General features: G+C 40.4%; 1 protein-coding gene across 3 annotated transcripts; it reads left to right on the top strand.

The window, feature by feature from the left end:
• Positions 1–2,093: 2,093 nt before the first annotated feature.
• pdcd6ip (programmed cell death 6 interacting protein) lies at positions 2,094–26,494 on the top strand. Of its 3 annotated transcripts, XM_055017908.1 has the most exons (19): positions 2,094–2,403; positions 6,120–6,174; positions 6,263–6,332; positions 7,380–7,507; positions 8,520–8,673; positions 10,204–10,304; positions 12,422–12,466; positions 16,875–17,006; positions 17,229–17,451; positions 17,987–18,110; positions 18,478–18,655; positions 20,014–20,125; positions 20,234–20,403; positions 20,831–21,079; positions 21,437–21,571; positions 21,738–21,832; positions 22,876–22,993; positions 23,072–23,271; positions 25,362–26,494. In XM_055017908.1, exons 1-19 carry the CDS (start codon positions 2,198–2,200, stop codon positions 25,543–25,545), a joined length of 2,679 nt encoding a protein of 892 aa, XP_054873883.1. In that variant the 5' UTR covers positions 2,094–2,197; the 3' UTR covers positions 25,546–26,494. The 3 variants fall into 3 exon arrangements, with proteins under 3 accessions (XP_054873883.1, XP_023140924.2, XP_023140925.2); XM_023285156.3 differs by lacking the exon at positions 12,422–12,466; XM_023285157.3 differs by lacking the exon at positions 12,422–12,466 and having other exon boundaries at positions 2,095–2,403; positions 16,890–17,006.

A 26,494-nucleotide genomic window follows, 5' to 3' on the forward strand; every position in this document is an offset into this window, starting at 1 on the left:
CGACCTGCAGCTCTACAGGTAAACCCTTAACTCGCTGAGCTACAGATCAGATGAAAAGAAGTAATTCCGTCGTCCCTTTGGCATCGTAGTTAATAAAGTGACCACATGGGTGGAGCCAAGGCAGAGTCTGGGTGGAGTCAGGGCGGAGAGTAGGTGGGGAGGTGGGTGGCAGCCTCCCCCCTCTTCTCACCCACCGCCCACCACACCTTTCCCCCGCCCGACGAGTTCTTCGAGTCTCCACGGGTTTTCCCGAGTTTCTGGAGTTTCCACGAGGTCGGAGGCAGAACAAGCTGTCATGAAGAGGTGTTGAAGTCAGTCAGGATGGAGTGACTTTTTACAGCGACTAGAAGGAAGACCACCAGAAGAGCAGATCTTTAACCACCATCCATAAAATCCATGGAGTCAGCTCCAGAGAAATGAAGGGAGGTCAACTTTTATCAGCCTCCATCCAGATGTTCAACTTGATATCTTTACTTGGAGATTTTTAGCGCTGAAACTTTGCCCCCAATAGCTTAGCCTCGCTGTAGCACGCAGCTCAAAGGGGCGTGTCCTATCTACTGATTCATATCTATGAGAACAACGGTGGATGCACATAAGGACGCCTGACGTTGATTAGCTGCGTAAATACCATTATATACAGTCTATGGTAAATACGTATGTGAATCGCATCATTGGCTGCAGCAGCCAGTCACTGGTCACTCACTGACTCACACTGAAAAATAGCACAGAATGAATTGTTATGTGTTTATTTTATTTACAATTTAGGTTGGATTTTTTTTTTGTGTGCAGTGCAGATTTTCTGTGCGCGGAGACCGTGTCAGCAGTGCGCAATTGCGCACGCGCGCAGCTTAGAGGGAACAGTGAGTACCTCACAATCTCAGGTTCATGTATTTTGATTATATTAATTCTTTTTGATAATTAGTTTTAACTATCAATTTTTCATGTACAAGCCAGTTTTGAGATTTTGGGCTATTTTAATATGTCTTATTTTTCAAATTAAGGAAAAGAAAACTTTAAAAATGCATATGTATGTGTTTATTTTTAGTACAAATTAGTGCAATTTTTATGTAATAATGCCTCATTTTCATATTTAAACATCAAACTTTTGAAAACTTGTAATACAAAAATAATTGTCTTTGTGTAAGTCACCTGGAAAAGTTTCATGGGGATCTATTGGTTTGAATTTTTTTACCCATAAATATTGGCTTTGAATATTAAATGAAGGAATTGTACATTGCATATATTTAAATATGGCTTTCTGAAAATAATTCTTCCCCCTCCTATTCTGAGCTAGAAATCTCCTGTTCAGTAGCACTTACACATATTAAACTTTCTGTTTTTATTCCTGTCTATATTCTGAATTTTTTTACTAAGTGATTTGTTTGTGTTTCATTTAAGGCCTGATTTATGTGACATTTTATTCCCCAAATCACTGTGAGACTGGATTTTTTTTTTCTGGCTGTAGTATTGTCTGATTTATGCATGGATATAAAGTGATACCCCAAAAAACCTTCAGCTCGAACACAGCAACAAAATGCAATAATAATTTTGAAGTGCTCAGATTTCTGTTGTATAATCCAAATTAGGATTTTTTATGTATGTACATATTGCCTCATTTGCATTTTTAAACAAAACATTTCAGGAAGCATATTGAAGATGCCATAAAAAATGTCATTCTTTTATTCTAAGTAATTGATCAGTCTCAATGAGTTAAAAATTTTACCCTATTGTCCTTACCTATAGTGCCTCGAGGTGTCTAAATTTAGACACCTCGAGGCACTGTAGGTGTCTATACTGTTCATATATGGTGCTCGTTGCTACGTTTGTTCTGGTTATTCCACAAGTAACCATGAATTTCTGTTATAAATGTTGCACACATCATAAAAAGATAGGAAACAACAAGGAAATTACAGGAACGTGTTTCACTTTGGACCTCTATGTAGGTTAATTGGGCCCGGGTGTTCAGTCGTGGAGATAAAAGATTATGTGTCACTGAACAGATGAGGCTACTTTTCCATCTGCTGAGATGTTTAATTAAAACGATACTGATTCTGCGCAGTGCGCCTCTCCGTTCTTCATGACGTAACTGACGTTCCCTGTCAGAATCCAGGAAGTGGATCGCTCGCTGTTGTTTGTGTTCCTTGGTCGCTCTTCGTGTCTATTTTTCTGATTCGATTCTGCGCTTTTACGGGACGAAATGGCGACGTTTATTTCAGTCCCGTTAAAAAAATCCTCCGAGGTCGATCTGGTGAAACCGCTGTCGAAATTTGTCACAGCCTCGTATCCTGCGGCCGAGGAGCAGGGAGAGTATCTCCGCGCCGTGGAGGAGCTCAACAAGCTCCGCAAGAACGCGCTGGGAAGGCCGCTGGACAAACACGAGAGCTCCCTGGAGATTATTCTCAGGTAAAAAAAAACCGTCCCATGACACCTGAACCAGCTGCCATTTCACTCACTCACAGTGACCGTCTTACCTGTGGCGGTGTGTTAGCTTAGTCACTGCCGCACCCAGCAGGGTTAGCTTGGAGCTGCTAGCACGGGAGCTAAAGTTAGGAAAGCTAAAATGCTAGGAGGCGTTTGTCACCGAAATCACTGAGTCATATGTTTTTCCTGCCAAGTTTCCCTGAGAGGATAATACACACTTGACATGTTGGCCGGTTCATCTCAACTGCTAGATACTTAGCAGATTAAATTAGCCATGCTAGCCGAGGTGTCATCTAGAGCTGTGGCATGTTCATTGAAATTGTTCAAAGAAAACTACATGTTTTTCTTTAGCATTAGAATTAGCTTCAACATTCAATTTAACCTTTATTGTCCCTAAGGTGAAACACAGAACACATACAGTCCTGGACATAAAGCACAAGAAAATGCTTAAAACGTAGCCATAACAATACAAAAAATATGTCAAACCTTTGCCTAAAGAGACCACACATGCTCATAAATGACTGTACATGAATGTGACAATAAAATCCAGCAATTATCTTCAACTTTTTCATCAGTGGTCACCGTCATCTAGAGCTGCAGAATTTTGAAGGAAAAAAGACTGACATTGCTTATTAAATACTGGAATTTTCATTAGATGACTTCAGGGATCCCAAATGGCATTTTTTTTTGTGTAGCGTTAAAGTCAGGCTTTGTCACACCGAGTGTTGTGGTGCCTATTTAAATAGTTAAATTAGGCCTCCTTTAGTACAAGATGCTGCCAACAGAGTGCCTGTTTTTAGTCAGCATCAGCCTTTTAGTAGCTGAATTATTTCTGTACAACTGACATTGCATTTGTTGTTAATGCAACTAAATCTCTCTCTTCACTGTTTCACTTCTGTGCACATGTGGAGCCTGTATGTCAACAAACTCTGTATCTTGTGATCAAAGTAAATGAAAACGTGTATCTAAGAACCCTTCCATTAGAGTAAGTGATCTTGTACAGACTTCTCTTGTAGATTAGTCATAAACAACAGGCAGCATGTGAGTTTTTTTGCATCATTCACCAATTTCACTATATAATAAGCTAACAAATCAATTCATACTTTAGAGTGATGTGTATGTCTGCTTACAGATCCATTTAAACTTCTCGTAGTTGAATAAACTATGCATCTACAGAGCACCAGCAAGAAAGTCCAAGCCCTTTTCCTGTTGGTCAGATGTCACATATAGTCAAGGAAAAACAGTGTGGCAGTGTTCGCCACTTTGCATAGAGGAACTGAGACCTAAATAGGATTTATGTTTGTCAGACAAAGTTCCTCTGTGTCCTGTGTGCCACTCATGTCACCTGGGTGTTAACTGATGCCTTGCTCTCATGCGATTACACAGACTTATAATTGTTTAATGAGAAAGTCTGGATTAAAAAAAGAAAAAAAGCCTGCAGAGGTCTGGTTCTCAATATTAAGTCGGAAAACCTGGCTTAATATTAACCAACATACTCCAGTCATAGGTGACATACAGGTACAGACTTTGACCTCTCTGATTTCCGTCTTTGTTCTCACAGACTCATGAGTCATTTTATCCACAGGCTTTGTCCAGACTAGTAGAATACCCGGGTATGTACTCGCAGGGGGCTGGTTTTCCATTTTTATCCACCTTTAACTATCTTTTAACCACTGTGGAAAGTGGAATTTTTCACAAGCGGCAAGTTGAGGCTCTTTAACTCTTGAAACATAAAACCAGTGCAAGGTGTTAAAAGCTAATGTGGAATGCAGCCAAAAAATAAGTAATGCAGAAGCTCTCCTTACCTTTAGCCCAATAGGCTGTTTTCACTCATGTGACTCTGTAATGCTTCTCTGAGATGCGCTGCCCGTCACATCATGAGTTCACGGTCACGACTGACCAATTTTATTTTCAGTCAGTTTAAATTAGTGATGCACTGATCCAATATATCACATCAATATTGGCTCCTCTTTGAAGTGTCATTGCAGTCTCATCTTACTGTATGTTAAAATGTATCCCAGGACAGATTTAAAGTTTGGGGAAAAGAGAGAGAGGGTAGGCTCAACTCAGACTACATTTTTATCAGTAAAGAAATGATTTAAGTTGCTTTTAAACAACTGGGCATGAACAACAAAAAATTCAGATTTGATGTTTAGGATAACTCTTGCTCATTTACAGTGATTTTTGCTCTGTTTATTGATGCATATTGTCACTTTAAAAGTCTGTAAATAAATATTGTTGACAGTGTTTGAGAGAAAAAATTGAGACAAAGTTTCCTGTACATTTTGAGAACAACATATGAAAGATTTGGCATTCTGGGGATGTAAGAAATTCACCAATAATATAAATGTCGTCCGTTAGAAATCTGCAGACGTTCTTAGTTCTTGGTCTGGCAGGAAAAGAATTAGCATGTCAAATCACAGGAAGTGCAAGGTGAAGTGAGGCAAATTAACTTAAATACTTTTTCAGCTGCTTGATGCACACAGAAATATAACTAATCTACAAGAGAAGTCTGTCTGATAGGACATAATTTACTCCGATTGAAGGAGTTTGTTGACATGCATGCTCAATATGTGCACCGCAAAATGAGTGAAGAAGAAGGAAGACTAAAAAGAAAGATTTGGTTACAAAAGGAAAAGCAAACTCTGCTGTATGGAATTAATTTGGCTTTGGATTTTGACCAAAAACAGCTACTCTGGCAGCAGTGTTTTGCAGTTGTTGCTGGTATACAAGACTAATTTATATCACCACCACAAAGCTCTGTATGATGATTGCAAAATTAAAAAGCAGGAAATTATTGTGGATGCCTTTTCCAGTGTTAAACCTTATAAGAAACTGCTTTTTTCAGTATTTTATAAAGCATTTTTTAAATTCTCTATGCAGATGCACTCTTGTATCATTGTAGAATGATGAATTATTTAAGTCATCTGGTTTAAATTCCTGTATATTTTCATATCCTATCATATCATACACTACATTACAGGAAAAAGAAAACAGCATTATGTTGTTTTTTTTCCAGTATAGTGCAGCCATTGGCTCGCTGCACATGTTGTTTGTTAGCCATATGCCAGGTAGCCGGAGTAACAGGCCCTTTGCCTTTCACACTGAGGAGACACTCACTTATTGTCACCATGGCGACCATTGTTTGTCAGGACATTAACCTGTAGACACGCCTCATCTCAGTTTTCCTCTGCGCGTTTGTGTGTGTTTGCGTATTTGAATGGGAACCTGTATATGTGAGTCATTCTACATGTGAAGCCATATTTGTGTGTTTTTCCTCGAGTCCAGATAAGCAGAATCCATGAACTGGTAAAAGGGAATTTCCTTATTGCCCTCCTGCATGTCGTCATACCTAAATATAGACTGTATATAGCCATCCAGGGCACAGACGCTGATAACACGAAGGTGCTGTCACTCACTGTGTGCTCGTCTGCTCTGGTATTTTTCCTGACTCATTGCCATGTGTCTCTGAAATGACAAAGCTTCCTCAAACCCCAGATCTGCAGTTATGTCATTGAAATTACTACACCTCTAACTAGTGCATGGCCGCCTTTTTTTCACAACTTCCCTTTAAGCTAATCTCAAGCTCAGTAATTGATAGAAGAAAGATGTCTCTGTCTTATCGAAAATAATTAGAGCAATAATTTAGGCACAAACAAAAGCACAGTTTTAATCCGACTGTTTCTTTCTTTCAACAGATACTATGACCAACTGTGTGCTGTTGAGCCCAAGTTCCCCTTCTCTGAAAACCAGGTAATTGATGATACAGTGCACAAGACTGTGTTACACTCAGCTCCTTAACAGAAGCACTTGACCACAAAATGTCTCTCTGTTTATGCAGCTCTGCTTAACCTTCACATGGAAGGATGCCTTTGATAAAGGATCACTGTTTAGCGGCTCAGCCAAGCTCGGTAAGTGCAGCTTCTTATCACGTGTATTTGTATATCTCCAAGTATATGTGTGCAACAGTCTGTGGAAGTAGTGAATGCAAGAAGGAGGAAATAATATTGCACGGCTGACAGCCAAATTTGGATTTTGCCCTTCAGGTACATATTTGCCATTCTATCCTTTAATCCTCTGTATTGTTTGTGTGTGTCTGTGTTGCATACGCAGACATGAACACACACCCAATGGAAAACAATGCTTTCTGACAATACAAATATCCCTGTTCTAGTTTGCATTCAGAAACAGGCCTGACAACGTGTCATGTACAGTTTGAAGTAAGATTTGAAACAAAATATATTATGTGTAATTCCAAACACACTTTAAAGTTTGCTTTAAAGATTGCTCTTCATTGAAATCCCAGCTCTTCATATTTGTCTTGTTGACGCTCTTTTGCCCTTGCTGGTGACTTGTGGGAGTTCATAACTGGGATTCTTTTCAGTGAAATCTTGGCTAGAAAAATGAAGAAGTCGAAATGTTGGCTGGAGAAAATGCCAACCCTACACAAACAACTGTTTCAGATAGATAGAAGTGGTCAATATCTGACTCAAAATTCAAAGGATTAAAGAAAAATGCCACTTTGTCCTCTTTGCATCATAATAAACTAACTGCAGGAAATAAGTTAAAATAATCTAAATGTACCATTTAGTGGAAAATATCCACTGTAAAATGACAGTGAAAGGGATCCTTCTGAATAGGGCTGACCAACTGATCCATTTCAAACTGTGAATTAGCAAATCACAAAGACTGCAGTTAAGGATAGGTGTTAACTCCAAGTTGTCTGTTGTGGTATGATAGAACAAATTCATGCGTCCTCCTTACGTGACCGTCACACTTTGATGGTGTCTCACGTGATTTAAATCTATTACATGGTGAATATTGAACTGAAGCTTGACTTTTAAAAAAAATATGTCACAAATCAAATAGCATGAAGGGAAACCACAAACAGATGTTTTTTCCCAAGTCGTTCAGCCCTGCTTCAGTAAGAATTTCTTGCGTTTGTTGTTGTGTTGCAGCTTTGGCCAGTTTGGGCTACGAGAAGACGTGTGTGCTGTTCAATGTCGCAGCTCTGGCCAGTCAGATCGCTGCAGAGCAGAATCTGGACAACGACGAGGGACTGAAGGCTGCAGCCAAATTCTATCAGGTGGGCATAATACTACACAGTATACTTGTTACCTGCTGGGAAATACTGTATGAACTTTATTTACAGTGCTTTTTGTGCACAGAAACAAATAAAGCCAAACACAAACCCACATCAACCCAAAAAGGTTTGGTAAAATCTTTGGCTGTTATACTGTTTAGTCAGATATGTGCAAAAGTACTACAGAATATGTACTGCAAAGAGTATATATAATTAGTGTATCATGCCTTTGTTGTAATTCAGAGGCCCACTGTGTCAGAAGTGAAGTGTTTTGTTGGAGATACTTAGCTGAGAAATTCTCAAAAAAACATGGAGAACCTTTATTATCCATATGGCAACCGCTATTTGTGGCTGTAGTACTGATTCTATTTAGTCTATGCAGCATTTTATCTTAATTTTTTTGTCCAAATTTCCTCAAAATATTTTAGGAGGAACATTAAAACATTCATTCCTCGTCTTCTTTAGACTTCAGGGACGTGATATAAACACAAGAATAAAATAAGTGAAATACATCAGCATCCATTTTATGTCAGTTGTTGATATATATCTGCATTAACACACATTGATGAGTGAATTTTAAGCTTCAGAGATGTAAAATTCGGCTGCTAAAGGAGCCCGGTGGCCAGTTTCGCCACATTAACAACATGCAATTTTGACATGTTTCATTAACTGACATAAACTACATGATCCAGGCGTGAGCACGTGAGAACGCTGCAGGATTTGCGAGTCTTTTGTGAAACATGATGGTGCTGCCGCCTGTGATCTCTGTGTAAGCAGTGCTAGCAAATTGATTTTGTGAAAGTGAGAATTGGCACGGTGGCCCGATCGTTTCCCGCAGGCGCAATGGAGTCGGGATGCGAAGCAGCAGCTTTCAGGAGACTCAAGCGGTTAGAGATTTGCACTACAGACAGCCGGGACTGTTTTTGAAGTGCAGAAAAATCAGGTTAGGTGAATTTCAATCTTGGCTGTAGTGTCTGATCTGTGTTTCTCTCTCTTTGTGTACGCCTCCCTCCAGCTGGCCAGTGGAGCGTTTGGTCACATCAAGGACACGGTGCTCTCTGCTCTGAACAGGGAGCCCACCGGGGACATCTCCCCTGAGACTGTAGGCGCTCTGAGCCTCATCATGCTGGCCCAGGCCCAGGAGGTCTTCTTCCTCAAAGCCACGTCAGGTAGCCGCACTTCTTCACATAAACACTCCAACTATATTGGCCACTGCTGTAGAAATGTCTAAACCAGGGGTGTCAAACTCATTTCAGTTCAAGGGCCACATTCAGCCCAATTTGATCTTAAGTGCGCCAGACCAGTTAAATTAGAGCATATTAACCCCTAAATCATGACAACTCCAAATTTTTCCTTTGTTTTCGTGCAAAAAAGTATGTTCTTAAAATGTTCACATTTAATGATCAAAATATCATGAACAACCTGAAGTTTCTTCAGAAAAATAAATTCAATTTCAGCAGTAATATGCCTCAGTTTATCATTTACACATTACAACTTACAGATCACAGTGTGTCTACAAAGACACAAAATATTTAGTCGTGATCAAAACAACAACAGTTGGACAACAGAAGACAAAAAAACAAGACAAAATATTACAAAAATGAGACACAAAATGACAACAACATCAACAAAATGACAAAAAATGAGACAAATGACACGAAACAAAACAGAAGACAAAAAATTAGGCAAAAAAATGACAAAAATGAGACAAAACATTACACAAACGACACAAGCGAGAAAGAAAAACACAAAACGACACAAAACAATGAGTAAAGCGAAACACAAAATGAGAAAAATAAGACAGACAACACAAGCACGACAAAACAAGAAACAAAACGACAAAAGTCAGCCGAAATATTACAAAAATGAGACACGAAGCCACAAAAGAACAATGAGCAATCTAGTATTTTACTTCATGATCAAAAAAACTTGTCTAGAAATTATTTTAAATTTATAGTTTTGCAAATTTACAATTTGTAGTTAATGTCCTCTCTGTAATGTTTACTCTTTACAAAATCATCCCACAGGCCGGATTGGACCCTCTGGTGGGCCGGTTTTGGCCCATGGGCCACATCTTTGACACCCCTGGTCTAAACCTTTTAGTGCCGTTTAATTATTCTTTATCGCTGTTTATGTCAAAAAAGAACACAGACCTACAATACAACTTAATCTTTTGCTTAGTAGTATATTTTGCAAGTCTTCTGACACAAATATTAAGAAGTATTGTGGTAATACGGTCTTTAATTACATCCTCGTACCCATTTTTTTAATCTGAAGATTAATTTCTCATGATGACGGCAACAGTTTTGATCCAAGTTACACACAGCATCTGTCCCAGTTCTGTCAACAGTGTTGCCTATTTAAAGTTTTTACACAGCACAGTTTTGAAGATTACATCATAAATAGGCTCCCATTTGAAAATGTTAGAGCTACAATCTGCTGAGAAGTGCAGGTTTTAGTTGTAAATTAGTTTTGTTGGATACAAGGGCAATTTCATCAGAGTGATGTAAAACCACTCGGAGATTCTGTCTGAAGTAACATCTAATGTGATTGAACCAGATGTCAGCAATCGGTTAAAAAACCACAGCTGATCGGCTTGTGATGTGTGGTTTTCAAGAACACAGCCTCTTATCTTGTGTGTGTTTTATTTGTACTGTGACGGTCGCGCGACTTTACATTGTGGCCTGTTCACTCAATAGATAAGATGAAGGATGCTGTCATTGCGAAGCTGGCCAATCAGGCGGCAGATTTCTTCGGCGACGCCTTCAAGCAGTGTCAGTACAAAGACAACCTCTCCAAGGTATGTGAAGAACGCACATGCAGCTACACACTAACCATGAGACAGCAGCAGCAGACACGTTCACAGTCAGCCATGTGTTCAGTGTGGTGCAGACGTACTGTTTGCATTCTGTATGGTTTGGCGTGCCTCTGATTGCGTGTATTGTTTCGTGCGTGTGTTTGTGTGGAAAAAAGACACGGGTTGTGGGACTGTCCATTTCACAACCTCTCTGTTCTCACTGGTCGACTTCCATCCTGTTTTCACTGTGATTGGTTGGTTACTACTCAACTGATTGGTTTCTCACCGTCTAACCATGGGCATCTGTAGTACTTCCTGTCTATCACTTTGAAACACACACGGATACACACACTAACACAACGTCATGCTGCAGATAATTTCAGGTGAATTAAATCAAAATAACGTTTTCTATATGTACACGACCATTCAAAGGTTTGGGGTCACTTAGAAATGTCCTTATTTTTTAAAGAAAGCAGTTTTTTTTCAATGAAGATGACATGAAATGAATCAGAAATCCAGTCTAGACATCGTTAAGGTGGTAAATGACTATTCTAGCTGGAAACGGCTGATTTTAAACAGGGTTTCTGCAGAGCATTAAAAAGCATTAATAGTCATTAAATTGATTTTGTGAAAATTAAGGCCTTAAATGGCATTAAAAATCATTTAATTTGATTCTCAGTGGCATTAAAAATTCTTTCTGCAGTTTCCAAGCCAACACGGACGGCCTCCAAAGAATTAGTGTCTGATTTAGGCTGCAGAAAAGTTTCTCCAGCATCTTTTAACCCATAATTTGCTTGCAAGGATATATTAATGATAAATGAAGCAATTTCCAAGGCTTCTATTAGAGGATGTGAGCTGCATTAGAAAAGGCATAGGGGTACAGAGGCCCATTTCCAGCAACCATCACTCCTGTGTTCTAATGCTACATTGTGTTAGCTAATGGTGTTGAAAGGCTAATTGATGATTAGAAAACCCTTGTGCAATTATGTTAGCACATGAATAAAAGTGGGAGTTTTCATGGAAAACATGAAATTGCCTGGGTGACTACAAACTTCTGAACAGTACTGTACATAAATTATCTTAGTTCCAACATAATTGTTTTGTGTTGAAGGGGTAATGACATCTGATTTTAAATGTTTTTTAATATTGATGTTCAGAAAAATAATATATGTATTGTTCTGTCTCATTGTAACATACGAACACACTCACAACAAACACATTTCTGCTTATTACACCTGAAATAATTAGTCAGTCAACTTACAAATTCACTAATGATGGCTTTGATAGTTATTCATGCCGAAAGGATTTGATATTTCTTTTTGTCTTGTCATTTTCACCATTTCTTGACAAATACAATGGCATCAAACAACTTTTTACCCTCTGGTATTACTGTCGGCGTCACAGTTGCCCCAGAGCCTCACAACTGTTAAAAAAAGACACAAAACGATTATTATTAGAAAATAAAAGAAGGAAGAAAGTAACTCCTGGTTAGTTTTCTGATTTCTAGCAGTAGCACTAGCTATTAGGGCAGCAAATAATCATTATTTTCTTTGTTTTTATTATCTCGTGATCAGATAGTTGTATAGTCTATAAAATGCCAGAAAATTAGTGTTTCCCAAAGCCCAATGATACCTTGAAATATATTCAATTTACTGTCATAGAGGAGTAAAAAAAAAACAAAGCTACTGCGATCACACCTCCACTAAGCTACAAAATAGTATATTTTAAGGAGATGCAATCAGAGAATTTAAAGTTGTTTTCTTTTGAAATGTACTCAGATCTATTAGTTGATTATCAAAATAGTTAAATGTAAATTAATTTAATAGCTCTGTTAGCAACATGTCAACAACGTGGCTGCTGTCTGAAGCAAGAAACAGCCGTATGAATGAATGAATGAATGAATGAATCTTAATTGGAAAAGTGTTCTGCCTCATGATAAACGAAGAGTAAAACCCAGTTATCTTAAAATGAGGCAGATTTTGCTACTTATTGATTCAGTAGATGTAATGCCAAACAAATGTCAGTTTGGACCCTCCATGGAGTGAATCCCCGCCATGCTTTACTCTCGTTTCACCTTGCTTTTTGTCACCTTCCCTCTTTGCCTGTTATTTCTCTTCTAGCATCAGTATTTGACGGGAAGTTTGAAGCATACGGCTTTCTTATGTGTAAGTAGGGCTGGGCCCGAATATCTGAATATTGTGTTGGTCTCGTTGTGTTGGTATCCGAATATTAATTTTAAGATCCGAATACTCAGAACCACTCCCTCCCCCGTCGCTGCCGCCGTCGCCGCCGCCACCGAGTAGCTGCTTTACCGTCATGTGGCCTGTAATGACCTCTGGGGTCAGCGTTACTTTTGATTGGCCAGTTGGCTGGCTGTGTCACGCGGACCTGCCAGCTCTGACGTCACGCTTCAGTTCGCCCGTGTTTGTAGACAGAAGACAAAATGCGAAGACGGAGATATCCAGGTGTCCAGAGTCCGACGATGAACACCTCCCTCCCTCCTCCCTTCTCCCCCCCGCCCCCCTTCCCCATCTGGACGAGCCGAATATTCGTCATTAATTGGGCCCGAATATCCTTAGCCCAGAAATTGCTATTCGGACCAGCCCTAACTGTAAGTCGAGCCTTCGTTCTCCAGAGAGATTTCTTACCAGATAGCACAAACAGTTGCACAGGGAGAAGGCTTTTAACTGACCTTTTAAATTCGTCTCACATTCTTGTCATTATTTATTTATCATCTTTTGTATTTTTACTCTTTTAACTTTTTCGCCTTTTTACTTATCTTCCATCGGGCCTTTTATTCTGTCTTATACTTTCAAGTTTTAGTTTTTTAACTCCCGTGTTTCCTCAGGGGGGTCCTCCACACTGGGGGCTGGATCTAGTCTGCTGCTGGGGGTGCTGTCCGCGGGTCCCTTCGGCCCGGCTGGTTGGGGGGCTCCCCACCTCGGTGTGGGGGTCCCCCTGTCTGATGGGATCGGGGGGGTCCGGGTGCCGGCGCCCCTGGCGGGCATGGCCTGCGACTCCTCCCAGGGTGGACGGCCCCAATAGTGGCGTTTCTCACGATCGTCAGTGCCATGCCATGTCTCAATACTGTCAGTGGGAAGACAGAGTGTGTGTGGGCGTGCATGTGTAGTTGTGTGTATGTATGAAGGGAGGGAGGTATGAGTTTTCTTGTTTTTAATATTTTTAAATGTTGTGAAGCACTTTGTGTTGCATTTTAATTGTATGAAAAGTGCTTTATAAATAAAGTTTGATTGAAGTGAGGTTTATAGAGGACCAGTCAAAATGCAGACGGTGACCTTGTTCTGTAGCTATTTCTTAGTGGAATCCACATTTACTTGATAATTAAAAGCTGTTTCCGATGATACTGCGGTGGTGTGCTTATGACGAAGACTTTATGCCAAACAGGACAGACTTTAGATTTACAATATGGAGGCATACAGGGGTAACTGCTCACTGTTGTTTCAAACAGAAGGGAGTTGTAAAAAGTTTTGAAATGTGCAAGAAGGAATCGAATTGGAGAACAAAGGCTTCTTTACGTATTTACAGATTGGTTGAATGAGATTATGGCTGAAGGATCAGGAAAATTGGGCAGTGACATACTTAATGTTTTTGTGACAGCCTATGTATCCGGGAGTGGACGTGGAATAATATCCAGAAAAGTTTTCATGTCTCCTCAAACCCAAACACTCAACATGTGAATGTAAATGGGAAAGAGAAGGAGGAGTGCTAGTATCTGAAGAAGAATGGAAGAATATTTGTAAAGCAGACAAAGAAAATAATTCACAATCCAAGGGTGGCTCGTTCAAAATCACCTTGTATTAAACCTGGAAAAAACTGTGTATATGTGCTTCTCAGTTAGAAAATCAAACCAACAATACTTTAAAGTTAATATACAAAATCAAGAAATCATTTCAGTGACAGAATTCAAGTATCTTGGGGTTGTATTAGACCCTCAACTTAAATTTAATCTCCACGTAAAGAAGATTTCAAAAACAGTTGAAAAAAAATCTGAACTGCTTTAAGTTAATCAGAAATTATATTCCTGACAGGGCAGCCCTACTGTATATGCATGCTCTGATCTTCTCCCATATCTCAAACTGTCTGACAGTTTGGGCTCAAGCAGCCCCATCTACAATAAAACACATAAGTTCATAATACAATCAAGCCTTGAAAATTATGGATAAAAAAACAATTCTTGTCATCACTGTCTTATTTTTTTTTTTTAAATACTTTTTTTTGAGTTTTCAAAGCTTCATAGTAGATCTTTGCTTCATCAAATTAATCTTTAAATGCCTCTATAAATCAGCGTCACAGCCACTCTGTGGATTCATCCAAAGACAGGATGGCAGCAGGGCCACCAGAAGCTCCACCAACGACAACTGCAAAATATCTTATCGCAGAACTACATTTGGGCAGACAGCCTTTTCAATCAAAGGCTGTCACATCTGGAACACATTACCTAACGAAATTAATAGGATAGCAGATTTAAAAACTTTTACAGCAAAAGTTAAGTATTGGCTAAAAGAAAAACAAGAATGTACCCACCTATGACATCTATAAGGTCCGACTGACTGTGGATTGTGTCATTGTGCGTGTTTGTGTATGGGTGGGTGGGGGTTATAGGTTTATAATTTTGACTGTGCTGTTTTTATTGGTATTGTAGATCCTCTGACTACTTTTACTGAAAACCCCAACCAGGGATGGTAGTTGAAAATTAGCTCAATGCTATACACTATATGTAATACGTCAGATGTGTTTTATGTTAATTGCATGGTCCCTGATCAAATAAATAAATAAATAAATAAATAAAAATGACAATGGAAAACTACTTAATCACGCAGGTGGAGGGAATTCAGGTGGAAAAATATCATGAGATAGTTTATTACCCCTGCACAAAAGAGACATTACGTCGTTGGTACCAAGCGTTGGAGGTTGTGTGGTTCAGCTGCAGCCAATCATTACCACTTATTCTGGGGTTGCCTGAAACTCACACCTTTTTGGTGAGAAGTTCATAAATATTTGGAAACTGTATTTCAAATAGTTATTCCATTTGACGTTTCCACGCTGTGTTTGGGAGCTGCAGCACTGCATACTCAATCTGCAGCAGACAAATATTTGAAGAGAATATTACTTGTGGGAGGGAAGAAGGCCTTGACTAAGAAGTGGTTTCAACCAGATGCTATAAAACTACATGACATTTACATTATGGAAAGAGGGTTGTATTAGAGAATTTAAAGTTATTTTCTTTTAAAATGTACCAAAATCTGACATTCTCTTTAAAAATGCAATCAGAGAAATTTCTGGGATGGTGGACAAAATGGGTGGGGTATATGGGTCCACGGACCAGACTTACTTTAACTACCCTTCTATAAAATATTCATTCTACAGGATTACCAAAAGATTGTGTTGTGAATGTATCTTTATGAATAGATGAGTGAGAATGACAGCTTCTTTGTTCATTTGTTTTTCGGTTCAGGAATGTATACATTTGCTTTAAAAGTAATTGAAACTGAAAGGGAGAGCAGTAGCTGAAAGGTCAGTAATATATTTCCATGGTATGTATGTGTATATAGATATGTGTAATATTTGAATGATTTGAACTTGACATGAATGTTGGACTACGTATGATCTCCCCGATAAAAATAAAATAGATAGATAAAAGCTATTTCACTCTAGCAAGCGTGATGATTATTAAAAAAAATAAATAAATCAGCAAATGAATCAGCCATAATGCAAAAAGAAATAAAACAAAGTCATACCTACATTTACAGATAATTGTCAGGTAAGTTTAATATGTTGTTTGATGCTTTAAACTGTTTTCAAAGGTTTGATTTTAAAGTTAAGTTGCTACCGGTGATGCCACAGGTCATTTCGTTTACAGCGCTACAGATGTTTCCAGGAAACTCTTTACAAAGCCTGCTCTAGCGGAGGCATCGTTGAAGTTTTAATGTTGCATCCTGAATTAATGGATAATCAGTTTGACGTAGCTACAAGTTACTCAGAGGAAGGATGCTTTTAATTGTTTAGGATGAAGACGTGCTGTTTTCACTGTGAACAAAAAGTCGGAGACATCGATCCGTATCTGGAAAGCAGCATCTGTGTGCTCTCATTCCTTCACACACACAGAAACACACACACACACACATGGTTGTGGGGATGTTTGATGAAGGTGTAGCAGCTTTTTCTGAAAGGTTAAACACTCATGGCCTGTTCTGTTCTTCTCTCTCGTTGTCTTCCTTTCTTTCTGCATCCCTCGTGGTGGTGTTGGCACTGGTTGTGTGTGTGTGTGTGTGCGTGCGTGCGTGCGTGCGTGTGTGTGCGTGTGCGCGTGTGTGTGCGTGTGCGCGTGTGTGTGTGTGTGTGTGTGTGCGTGTGCGCGCGCTTGTGTTATGTTTGCACACTCCTGACTGCTCGTGCCTGTTTGCGATTGGCTTTCGTGATGTCATTTGTGATTCGACCTCGCTGGTGTGCGTCTGCCATTTTGTGGTTTGCCTTGCCATCATGCGTGTGCGTGCGTGTACATATATGTGTGCGTGCCTGCGTGTTGCTCTGTGGTTGCCTCTCCCTGGTCAGTATTTTTATTTTCAGGAAGTGCTGCCTGTGCTGGCGGCCAAGCACTGCATCATGCAGGCCAACGCCGAGCTGCACCAGAGCATCCTGGCCAAGCAGAAGAAGCGCTTTGGAGAGGAGATCGCTCGTCTGCAGGTACACAAATTGACCGTGATTTTATCTTGTTCCACACTGTCAGCAAGCATCTGTCATAACTTCAGTTGATGTGCACATTGTCATTTTCATGAATCCGCCCTCTGCAGTGCTTCAGAGAGAACTTCAGAGAAATTAGATTTTGACAGACTTGCCTTGAAGTTCCACATTAAAACCAGAAAATTTATTCATGAAGCAAATGTTCCCTCTTGTTGATCACTTCAGCACGCAGCAGAGCTGGTGAAGACGGTGGCGTCTCGTTATGACGAGTACGTGAGCGTCAAGGATCTGAGTGACAAGATTAACCGAGCTCTCACTGCAGCCAAAAAAGACAATGACTTTATCTACCACGACCGTGTGCCTGAAGTCAAGGACCTGGATCATATTGGCAAAGCAGCGCTGGTCAAAGCTACGGCCATCACACCTCCACTCAGCCAGAAATTCACAGGTACGACGCATAAACACACAGACTCCTGCCTCCCAGGTGTCCACATGTTTTGAGACATTTAAATTTGACATTAAAATAATTTACACAACACATACAAGTAAGTAAAAGAGGAACTGAACATCCAAGTTCGTTGTAGTTTACTGATCGCTCACTGCAGACAATAAATTACAGTAAAAAAAAAAATAAAAAAATGTGGCTGATAAAAATATTGATGTCAACACATTTTGAGCATCATTAATTGTCCCGATTAATCACCGCAGCTCAACTACACTCAACACATCCATCACCATACATTAATTTATCCTGTTGAAGCACACTCTTTCTCCACCCTCACGTTGTGAAAAACAAACCAAATCCCACTGTGAGCTGAAATGTTTAAAGCTATTTACCATTTAAACGCTTTAAAAACAGCAGTCATTTAAGGTGTGGGCCCTCTTTTTCACATCTAGTACTCATCAGTACAACAGATGGAATCTCATCTACCACACACACACCGACTCACTTTGTAATCAGTTCATTGTGTTGATCTCTTCAGACTTGTTTGAGAAGATGGTTCCCATGGCCGTGCAGCAGTCGATGAGCATTTACAACCAGAGGAAAGCTGAGACTGTGAACAGACTGGTGGGAACGATGAGGGAAGCCACCAACCTCTGCAACGGGTATGTTGTGTTGTCTCTATGAGTTGTTATGCTCATATTTGTCATTCATTGTCCTCCCATGAACATAATAGTAAGTGCTGCTGTTACGTTATTAAAAAATTCATAACAGAATAGAGCACCAGGTACCATTAAAATGTCAATAAAACTACTCATGTTTCTAGTGTAGCGCTCTGAGTAGCAGTCGAGCATCAGATTATTTGATGATACTAGTAAGTGCTTAACAATTTGCAGCATTTCATCCAGCAAGAAAATGGTTAATGAACTACTTTTTATAAAATCAAACTTCAAGAAAGCAGTTTTTTGGTGACTAGATACAAGCTGATGTTTGAGAACCCCCACTAAGTGAGATGCTGTGTAAATCCGGCAGGGTGTTGGCATCCCTAAACCTGCCAGCTGCTCTAGAGGACCTGTCTGGAGACTCTATCCCACAATCCATTGCTGAGAAGGCCAGATCCATCGTGCAACAGGGAGGGCTGCAGAGCATCGAGCAGCTAATCAAAGACCTGCCTGAGCTGTTGACTCGCAACAGAGAGATCCTGGACGAGGTCAGTGATGGAGGCACTATGAATTATAAATGACCAGAGATGTAACCTCTCACCTAACTGATCAGCGTAATTATCGTAATCACTTTCAGAAAGTGAAAGAAGGCACTTTCAGAATTACAGGCTTCCAACAGCTTGTTTGTCATATGGCTTTGCTTTTTTGACTAAGTAGCATATGAATCTGATGCTGTTTAGAGGCTCACTTGGATGCCATGAAAGTTGGAGTTTTCTACCACCGTCACCAGAAGAGCACATTAATGCTAAAAACTCATAAATGGCGGAAATCCCAGATTAGGATCATCACAGAAATCTAATCCACTGATCTTTGGGCCAAGGACTGTCTGTCCACCAGCTTCAGCCAACCCATTTTTAAAAACATCTTGATGACAAATAACAGACGGAAGGGAAAACATAAATCATAAAGCGCAGTCTGCTTCCAAGTTTGTTGGCGGAGTTGAAAAGTCCAAACCAAAATGCCCTAATTTTCCCAAAAAGCATTCACTTCTGTTGTAGAAAGCCAAGCTGAAACTATAAAGTATAAGACTGCAGCCAAAAACAGTTGATTGCGATATTGAGTTTTTCAGTTTTCAACTCCAGCATTTTGGCTTTTTAAAACACATGAATGTAGTGCTGAAATTATGAAGGATTCAGCTGGTACGAAGTTAAGCAGACAAAGAAAATCATTCACAAGTTATCTGTGAAAAACAAATGTTATTTGCTGTCAAATTTCTCAAATGTGACCATTAAATAAAAATAATTACCTGCATTGCGTCACTACATGGCAGTTTGTGCTGTATTTTTACATTGGTATGGTAATTATACGTTGAATTCTAAAATAAGCTTCAGATATCTCATAATTCTTGAGCAAAAATGCCCAAGTAGTAAGCTGAGTGTGTTGTTATGGTGTTTTTAGTGTTGCTTTTCTGGGCCATTCTGTAGAAGAATATCATTCTGCTATAGGGGGAAAAACTCGGACTTGTTTCTGTTTTTTTAAACCAAGCATATTTATCCTGGGTGAAGCTAGGCGAAGGATGCTGCTTCTGCGTTCCCTCACACAGAGAGAAGCACTTTAATTAAAATGGATTACCCACCAAATAAACTTCTTGCTGTCTGCTCTAAATCCTCTGCAAAACTTTACACTTTCATTGTGGTCGGGTGCTACCTGGAGGTTAGTGTTATTGTTTCTCATAGTGAAGGGGATTTTAAAAATGGTAATGCGCAGAAAGCGAAACGGAAGGACAAAGGCGCTTGAAATTAGCAGCCAGTGGCAGGTTTAAACCCGTAGCCTGCATCCAGTGAGTCACATTCAGGTGTTTATAACTGGTGTCTCCACTTACCATGTTTGTGTTTTTGCCCGTCAGTCTCTGAAGATGCTGGACGATGAAGAGACAACAGACAACGAGCTGAGAACCAAGTTCAACCAGCGCTGGAGTAGAACCCCCTCTGGAGACCTGTACAAGCCCCTTCGTACAGGTACAACATGAAAACTTGTCCTTTTTGTTTGCTTTTTGTCATGTACGCCTTCTTTTGTCCTCCATTTCCTGCTCCCCCTAACCTCCCTCCCTCTCGTCTCTCCCCCAGAGGGTGCTAACTTCCGCAACATCTTGGACAAGGCGGTGCAGGCCGACCAGGTGGTGAAAGACCGCTACAACACCCACTGTGACATGATCACCCTGCTGTGTAAACCCGAGAACGAGCTCAATGCTGCCATCCCCTCCGCCAACCCGACCAGGACACTGCAAGGCAGCGAGGTCTGTCTGACGTCTTTGTTTTTGTTTGTAAGACTAGAAAACGTAAACGTTTTTATTTTTATGGTAAGTTTGTAAGTTTGGGATGTGTCTGTGTCACATAAACACAGACGCCTGCTGCACAAAAAACACACGGTGGACATTGTGTGTTTTATAGCCCCTTTCCCTCCCCACAGTAGCTCCATTTTTCATTTTGTTTGCTGACTTTGCATTTTGTTTCACTGGGGAACTTAAACAACTATGCAAGCAGAACTGGGAAAGAGTGAGGAAGAAATGCACATCTCTCTAGTTACAGTTCTCAAACAAAAGGTGTTGAGCTGTGCTGTAAACTGTGCTCATTATGACAAGGGTGAAAGGTCAGGGATTAAATAAGAATAGTGCAATAAAGGTAGAAATGGACGGAAAGATGAAGATGTCATGTCCCTACCAGGTGGTGAATGTGCTGCGCTCCCAGCTCGCTCAGCTGGACGAGATAAAGAAGGAGAGGGAGACCTTGGAGGGGGAAATCAAGGCCGTGACCTTCGACATGTGCACCACCTTCCTGACGGCGCTCGCCCAGGACGGAGCCATCAATGAGGAGCAGCTGTCCCTCGCTCAGCTCGACCAGTTGTACAGCGCCTACAACCAGAGAGTACAGGCCAGCCTCCGTTCACAGGAAGAGCTGCTGGGACAAGTTCAGGTATACAAACACACAGTAGAAAGTACTGTTTAGCCAGCAGCGTGTCCTAAAACTACTTAAGCAGCATAAAATACGGCTCATCATGACCTCTGATCTCCATCCAAGCTAGAAAAGTGAATTTCGTCACTGGAATCTCTGAAGTATGAAACAAAAACCACATACAAGCAGTTCACGCAGCAGGTGCAGATAAAGTATAAAGGGTGAATCAAACCAGTTTCCCCTTTGAATGGCAAAGTGTGTGAAGAAATATTTTCACTTTACAGTGCATAAATATACTTACTCTTATACTAAAAAGTGTCAGAGGTGAACCACTTCAGTCTGATCTTCTGTCTTCTCACCCCTGTGATCTTGTTCCAGACGTCCCACCAGGAGTTCAGCAGTCTGAAGCAGTCCAACACGGAGGCCAACCAGAGGGAGGAGGTCCTGAAGAAGCTGGCTGCAGCCCACGACAGCTACGTTGAGATCAGCAGCAACCTGCGCGAAGGCACCAAGGTACTCACTCAGCACAATGCCGGCACACACCAGCCTCAGCAACCGGGCTGCAGTAAAATGCATATCTCGTCAGAAACTTTCCACTTTTGTTTGTGGGGGTTTTTTGTGCGTCAAGGTGCAAAGCAAGTGATTTTTTTTTGCCTCCCTTTTGTTCCTTCCTCCTCAGTTCTATAACGACTTGACAGAAATCCTGCTTAAGTTCCAGAACAAATGCAGCGACATCGTTTTCGCTCGTAAGACAGAGCGGGATGAACTCCTCAAGTACGTACTCACCAGGTTTTTGTTTGTGTGATGGGTTTGTGTGACGGTCATTGGCTAAGATGGAAGGGTCGGCCGATTAAAGGCCACTACACGCTGTGCGATTTTCGGCCATCCCAGATGAAATCGTGAGAGAATCGGGCGATATCTTTGGTCTTGGCTCTAAATCAGTGGTTCTACGTCGCACTGAGACAGGTTCAAGGATGGCTGTTGTCATGGTCTTGCGACGATCTACATCAACTAACTAACCAATAGAAATGCAGTATGAAATGATGTACTGATCAGAGTGACACTGGCGCTAAACCCAAATAGATGACTTGCGGTGACAGTGGCAAAACACATCAAAACAAGTGTTGTATCTAACAAGCATCTGACGTAAAATGCTAGTAGATGCTAACAAGTACTTACTTCAAGCTCCCTTTGCAATATTAGCATCCCAAATTGGCTTCTCTTTCCAAGCCACGACCGCATCCATATTCTCTTCCTCCTCCTTTTTTTGGGATTTCTCTTCAAAACATATATGTCGCAAGGGCTCCGTTCATGTTTCACTAGTTTCCCTATGATTGTAGGTGCTCCGTTTATAGAGCAAATTTCATGTTGTGCCCAAAGATTATTAGATTAATGTTGTAGTGTAGCAAGCTGGGAACTTATAAGAGTGTTAAAATCACACAGTGTACAAAGGCCTCAACACTCCTGTTGTCTTCATTTACGGGCACCAAAAAATATTGTTTCCTTGTCTGAAAAAAATCCCAAAAATCTGCAAAAAAATTCCCCAAATTTCTTACACGAGGGTTAAGACATGGTTTGAGGATATCTTTCAAATTTTTAGTCTGATTTTGAGTTTTAACACTGAAAGCAGCAACTTTATTTTCACAATGTATTGCACGAGAAGTTTCCTTTTCTTATATTCATTTTGTAATAAATAACTTTGGGTAGAAGCAGGCAATCTGAGGCCTGATCAGCCGTAGTAGACGAGAGGCTGTGGGGTCTTAAGTGTATGAGAGAAACGTTGCGGCACAGTTGTGATGTTTGAATTCTGCTTTCAGGGAGCTGCAGCAGAGCATCGCTCGAGAGCCCAGCGCTCCATCCTTCAACGTTCCTGCCTATCAGAGCACCCCTGCTGCCCCCGCTGGCGGCCCAACCCCGGCTCCCAGATCTGTCTTTGTAAGCAGCCAAACATTAAACACCTGAACTTTATAAAGTTCTGATGGCTGTGTACTGATCTTTCTCTCTGCCTCCTAGGTCCAGCAGCCTCAACAACCTCAGCCGCCAAAGCCCCAACCTCCAGCCAGACCACCTCCGCCGACCTTCACCCCTCAGGCTGCCGCCACCAACCCCACCACTACACCACCTACTGGCGCTCCCAGCAACAACCCACCACCTGTGGCCCCGCCCACCCAGGCCCAGGGACCACCTTACCCGACCTACCAAGGCTACCCAGGGTGAGTTTTTGGTCTAAACACGGTTTGACCTGCATAAATATGAAAACAGTAGAATTGGACTCTGATTGGTGGTCCCAATTTTTATCTTACTTTTGCTAAAATGCTTTTAAGCATTTAAAGCAAATCTTTCATTTTTCTTTATTTACTAGCAACAGGCAATTTAAAAAACATCCAGGCTTCTAATTCTTAGCCAACGCTAACCTTCTCTGTCACTCATTAAAATGACAAATCCTGTACCTAATTAATGCTAATTTTGAAATGGTGGCTGTGAGGTGAACAAGCTCTCTACATCTTCCAAAGATTGATTGCGAGTGAAAAGAAGCATCACTCCGCATCTGTACTGTACAAGTGGACTGTGTGTTTTAGTTGTTCAAGGCCAGCAGAGTGTTGAATCGTCTCTAGAGAAGTGACCTGAATGATCACGTCGGTTTTCTGAGAATCTTCCAGTTGAATGTGTATCGATATTTTAAGCTCATCAAGTTAATAATTCAGTACACACATCTCCAGAATTTGGAGCGAGTGATGTGTGAAAAGCGAGGTGTAAAAATGAGTAGGCTACAGCTGTGATTACAGTGTGATGATACATGTTCATGTCTTCATTCGCTCATCTCGTTTTCAGGTTACTGCTACAGGTTAAACATTAGTTCAGCCGCCACTGAAAAAAAGTCTCAATATAAAAATGACAAAAAAATTTTAATCAGATTTTTTTTTTGTACTTGTTGCAAATGATAGTGAAGCTTAATAAGATACGATAAAATGAGCCCAGTACAGACTAAACAGAAATATATATATATATATATATATATATATATATATAGTTTCCTTGTCTGAAAAAATCAGCAAAAAAATTTCCCCAAATTTCTGAAAATTTGCAAAACCTTCAGGAGGAAAATTCCAATAATTCCGTAGAAGTTTACCTTAAAAGTTTTATTTTAAAAAAATCCCCCAAATTTGGCAAGAAAATTCTTGGAAATATTTTCCAAAAAAATGATTAAAAATCTTCCAAAAAAATCCTAAAAATATCTCAAGTGATTACATATATATCAGTAAAATTTCTAATATTTTCTTTAAGAACATTCACATAAAAATCAACCAAAATCCAGCGAATTTCGCGGGATTTTGGTTGATTTTTTTTGTGAATATTCTTAAGAAATGTTTTTAACATTTCTTTTTTCCACCAAAAAAATATGAAAAAATCTCCCAAAAATGTTGAAAATGTGGACATCGGAAGTTTCACTGTGAAAATATATATTTTTTCCACATTTTCAAACTTTAAAACGGGTCAATTTTGACCCGCAGGACGACACGAGGGTTAAACTTATTTTGAGTTTTCTTGTAAAATACAACTCAAAACAAGATAATTTCAAGACTGTTTGACTTAACAAGATATTTAAGATGCATTGTCTTAAAACAAGTCCCTCCATCTTACTGAAATGTCACTTAAGTGAATTTATCTTAAATCGAGTGGGATGAGACATTTTGACTAAAAATAAGACAAATAGACTTGGTAAGATTTTTGCAGCGTACACGAGCTTCTTTCAGCATATCTTCATTTCGGAAGAATTCTGGTGCTGTTTTGACTTTTTTCTACATTTTATTAGCTCTTGGGGAGTTCTCAGCTGGTAAAAATACCATCGCATTTTATAGTTACACAAATCCAGTAAGTGTAGCACGCAGCATTGTTTTGGAGAATATTTGTCATTAAAGCTATCCAGTCAGGTTGTGATCTTATACATATGGCATTTGGTTTGTATCTTTTTGGTTTGAAGGTAAGAATGACAGTGTGAAGGCTAAGAGAAATAGGACTGAAGTGCATAATTTCTGCTTCTGCCCTTTAATACTATAACCACAACCTCACCTCTGACTCTTTATACTGATGTGTGCAGTGATTATTTCTGGATTACTTGCTTCATGAGCACTCTACATGGCACTTTCATCAAATTTTAGTGGTACAATCAAATCTGGTGTCTATTAACTTGAAAAACTGGAGACACTGGATTTAATTGGACACGTTTCAGCTACAAATGATGGTTGAATTTTAGGTGAACAGCACTCTTTCATTTGCTTCATCTGTTGTTGTGTCCGTGCAGGTACTCGCACTTCCCGATGGGCTACAACCCCTACGCTTACGGCCAGTATAATATGCCGCCCTACATGCCCTACCAGGGGACCCCAGGACAGGGCGGATACCCAGGAGCCCCTCCAGTAGGACAGCCCTACCCCGGCTACCCCCAGCAGCCCCCACAGCAACAGCCCTACTACCCTCAGCAATAACTCTCCTCCCGATCGCCTCATTCCTCTTCTCACATGTTAACACCAAATAAAATATGTCCCCAGCAATAACACTTCATCTCCATCAGTCCTTCCCCCCTCTTATACTTTCTGTCTCACTAACAGCAACTGTTCGAAGGCGGACCTCAGAGCTGCTTCGCACTTCTCCCTGAAAACCTTTTTATTACTTTAGTGTACTTTATTCCATACTCCAAAAAAAAATGTCTTTCTTTTTCATCTCATATTTCCTGGATTCTGACGGCACTTTCCCTAGAAGATCTTTATCAGTGCACTAACCCCCTCCTCTTTCCTGTGAGGTTATTTTTTACGTACTCATTTTTCTAATGGTTTTGTTGATTTTGTTTAATTTAAATTCTAACCCGTTTCCTCTGATAACTGACTGGAGCTGGACTGCTGTACAACACTCACGGAGGGACACAGAATTCCCAAAATGGCTCTTCGGTTCCTGGTTTCTGGAAGCGTTTGTGTGTGTTGGGTGGGTGGACGGACGGATGGATGGTCATGACTGGTCACACCACTGATGGGAGGCCACATCCTCACTCCCCCCCCCCCACCTACTCAATCAACCCCCAGCGCTCCTATATCAACTATATTCCTATTTTTGTAATGAATACTGATGCCTCACTGATGTATAAACCGATAAAAATGAATGGCCTGCAGGTTTTCTAATGTAGTTGATGACTGTTGAGAGTTGTGCTCTTTTTCTTCTCGCTTTTTTGTCTCTCTCTGTCACCCGGGGAATGTGGGTTTATTTCTGTGTTACAATCAGAGGCTGTACAAGTGGGAGAAATGGTTCTATTATATAAATATATGTATAAATAAGACTCTGTTTGTGGTTAACCGAGACACTCTGTATGCTGCACTCTCATGCTCTTTGTGTTTATTTTTATTCCTCAGCTCTAATGTGATTAAAAACAACTGCCAGCCAGAA

The sequence above is a fragment of the Amphiprion ocellaris genome, chromosome 15 (genome assembly GCF_022539595.1).
Source record: "Amphiprion ocellaris isolate individual 3 ecotype Okinawa chromosome 15, ASM2253959v1, whole genome shotgun sequence".
Classification (NCBI taxonomy): Eukaryota; Metazoa; Chordata; class Actinopteri; family Pomacentridae; genus Amphiprion; species Amphiprion ocellaris.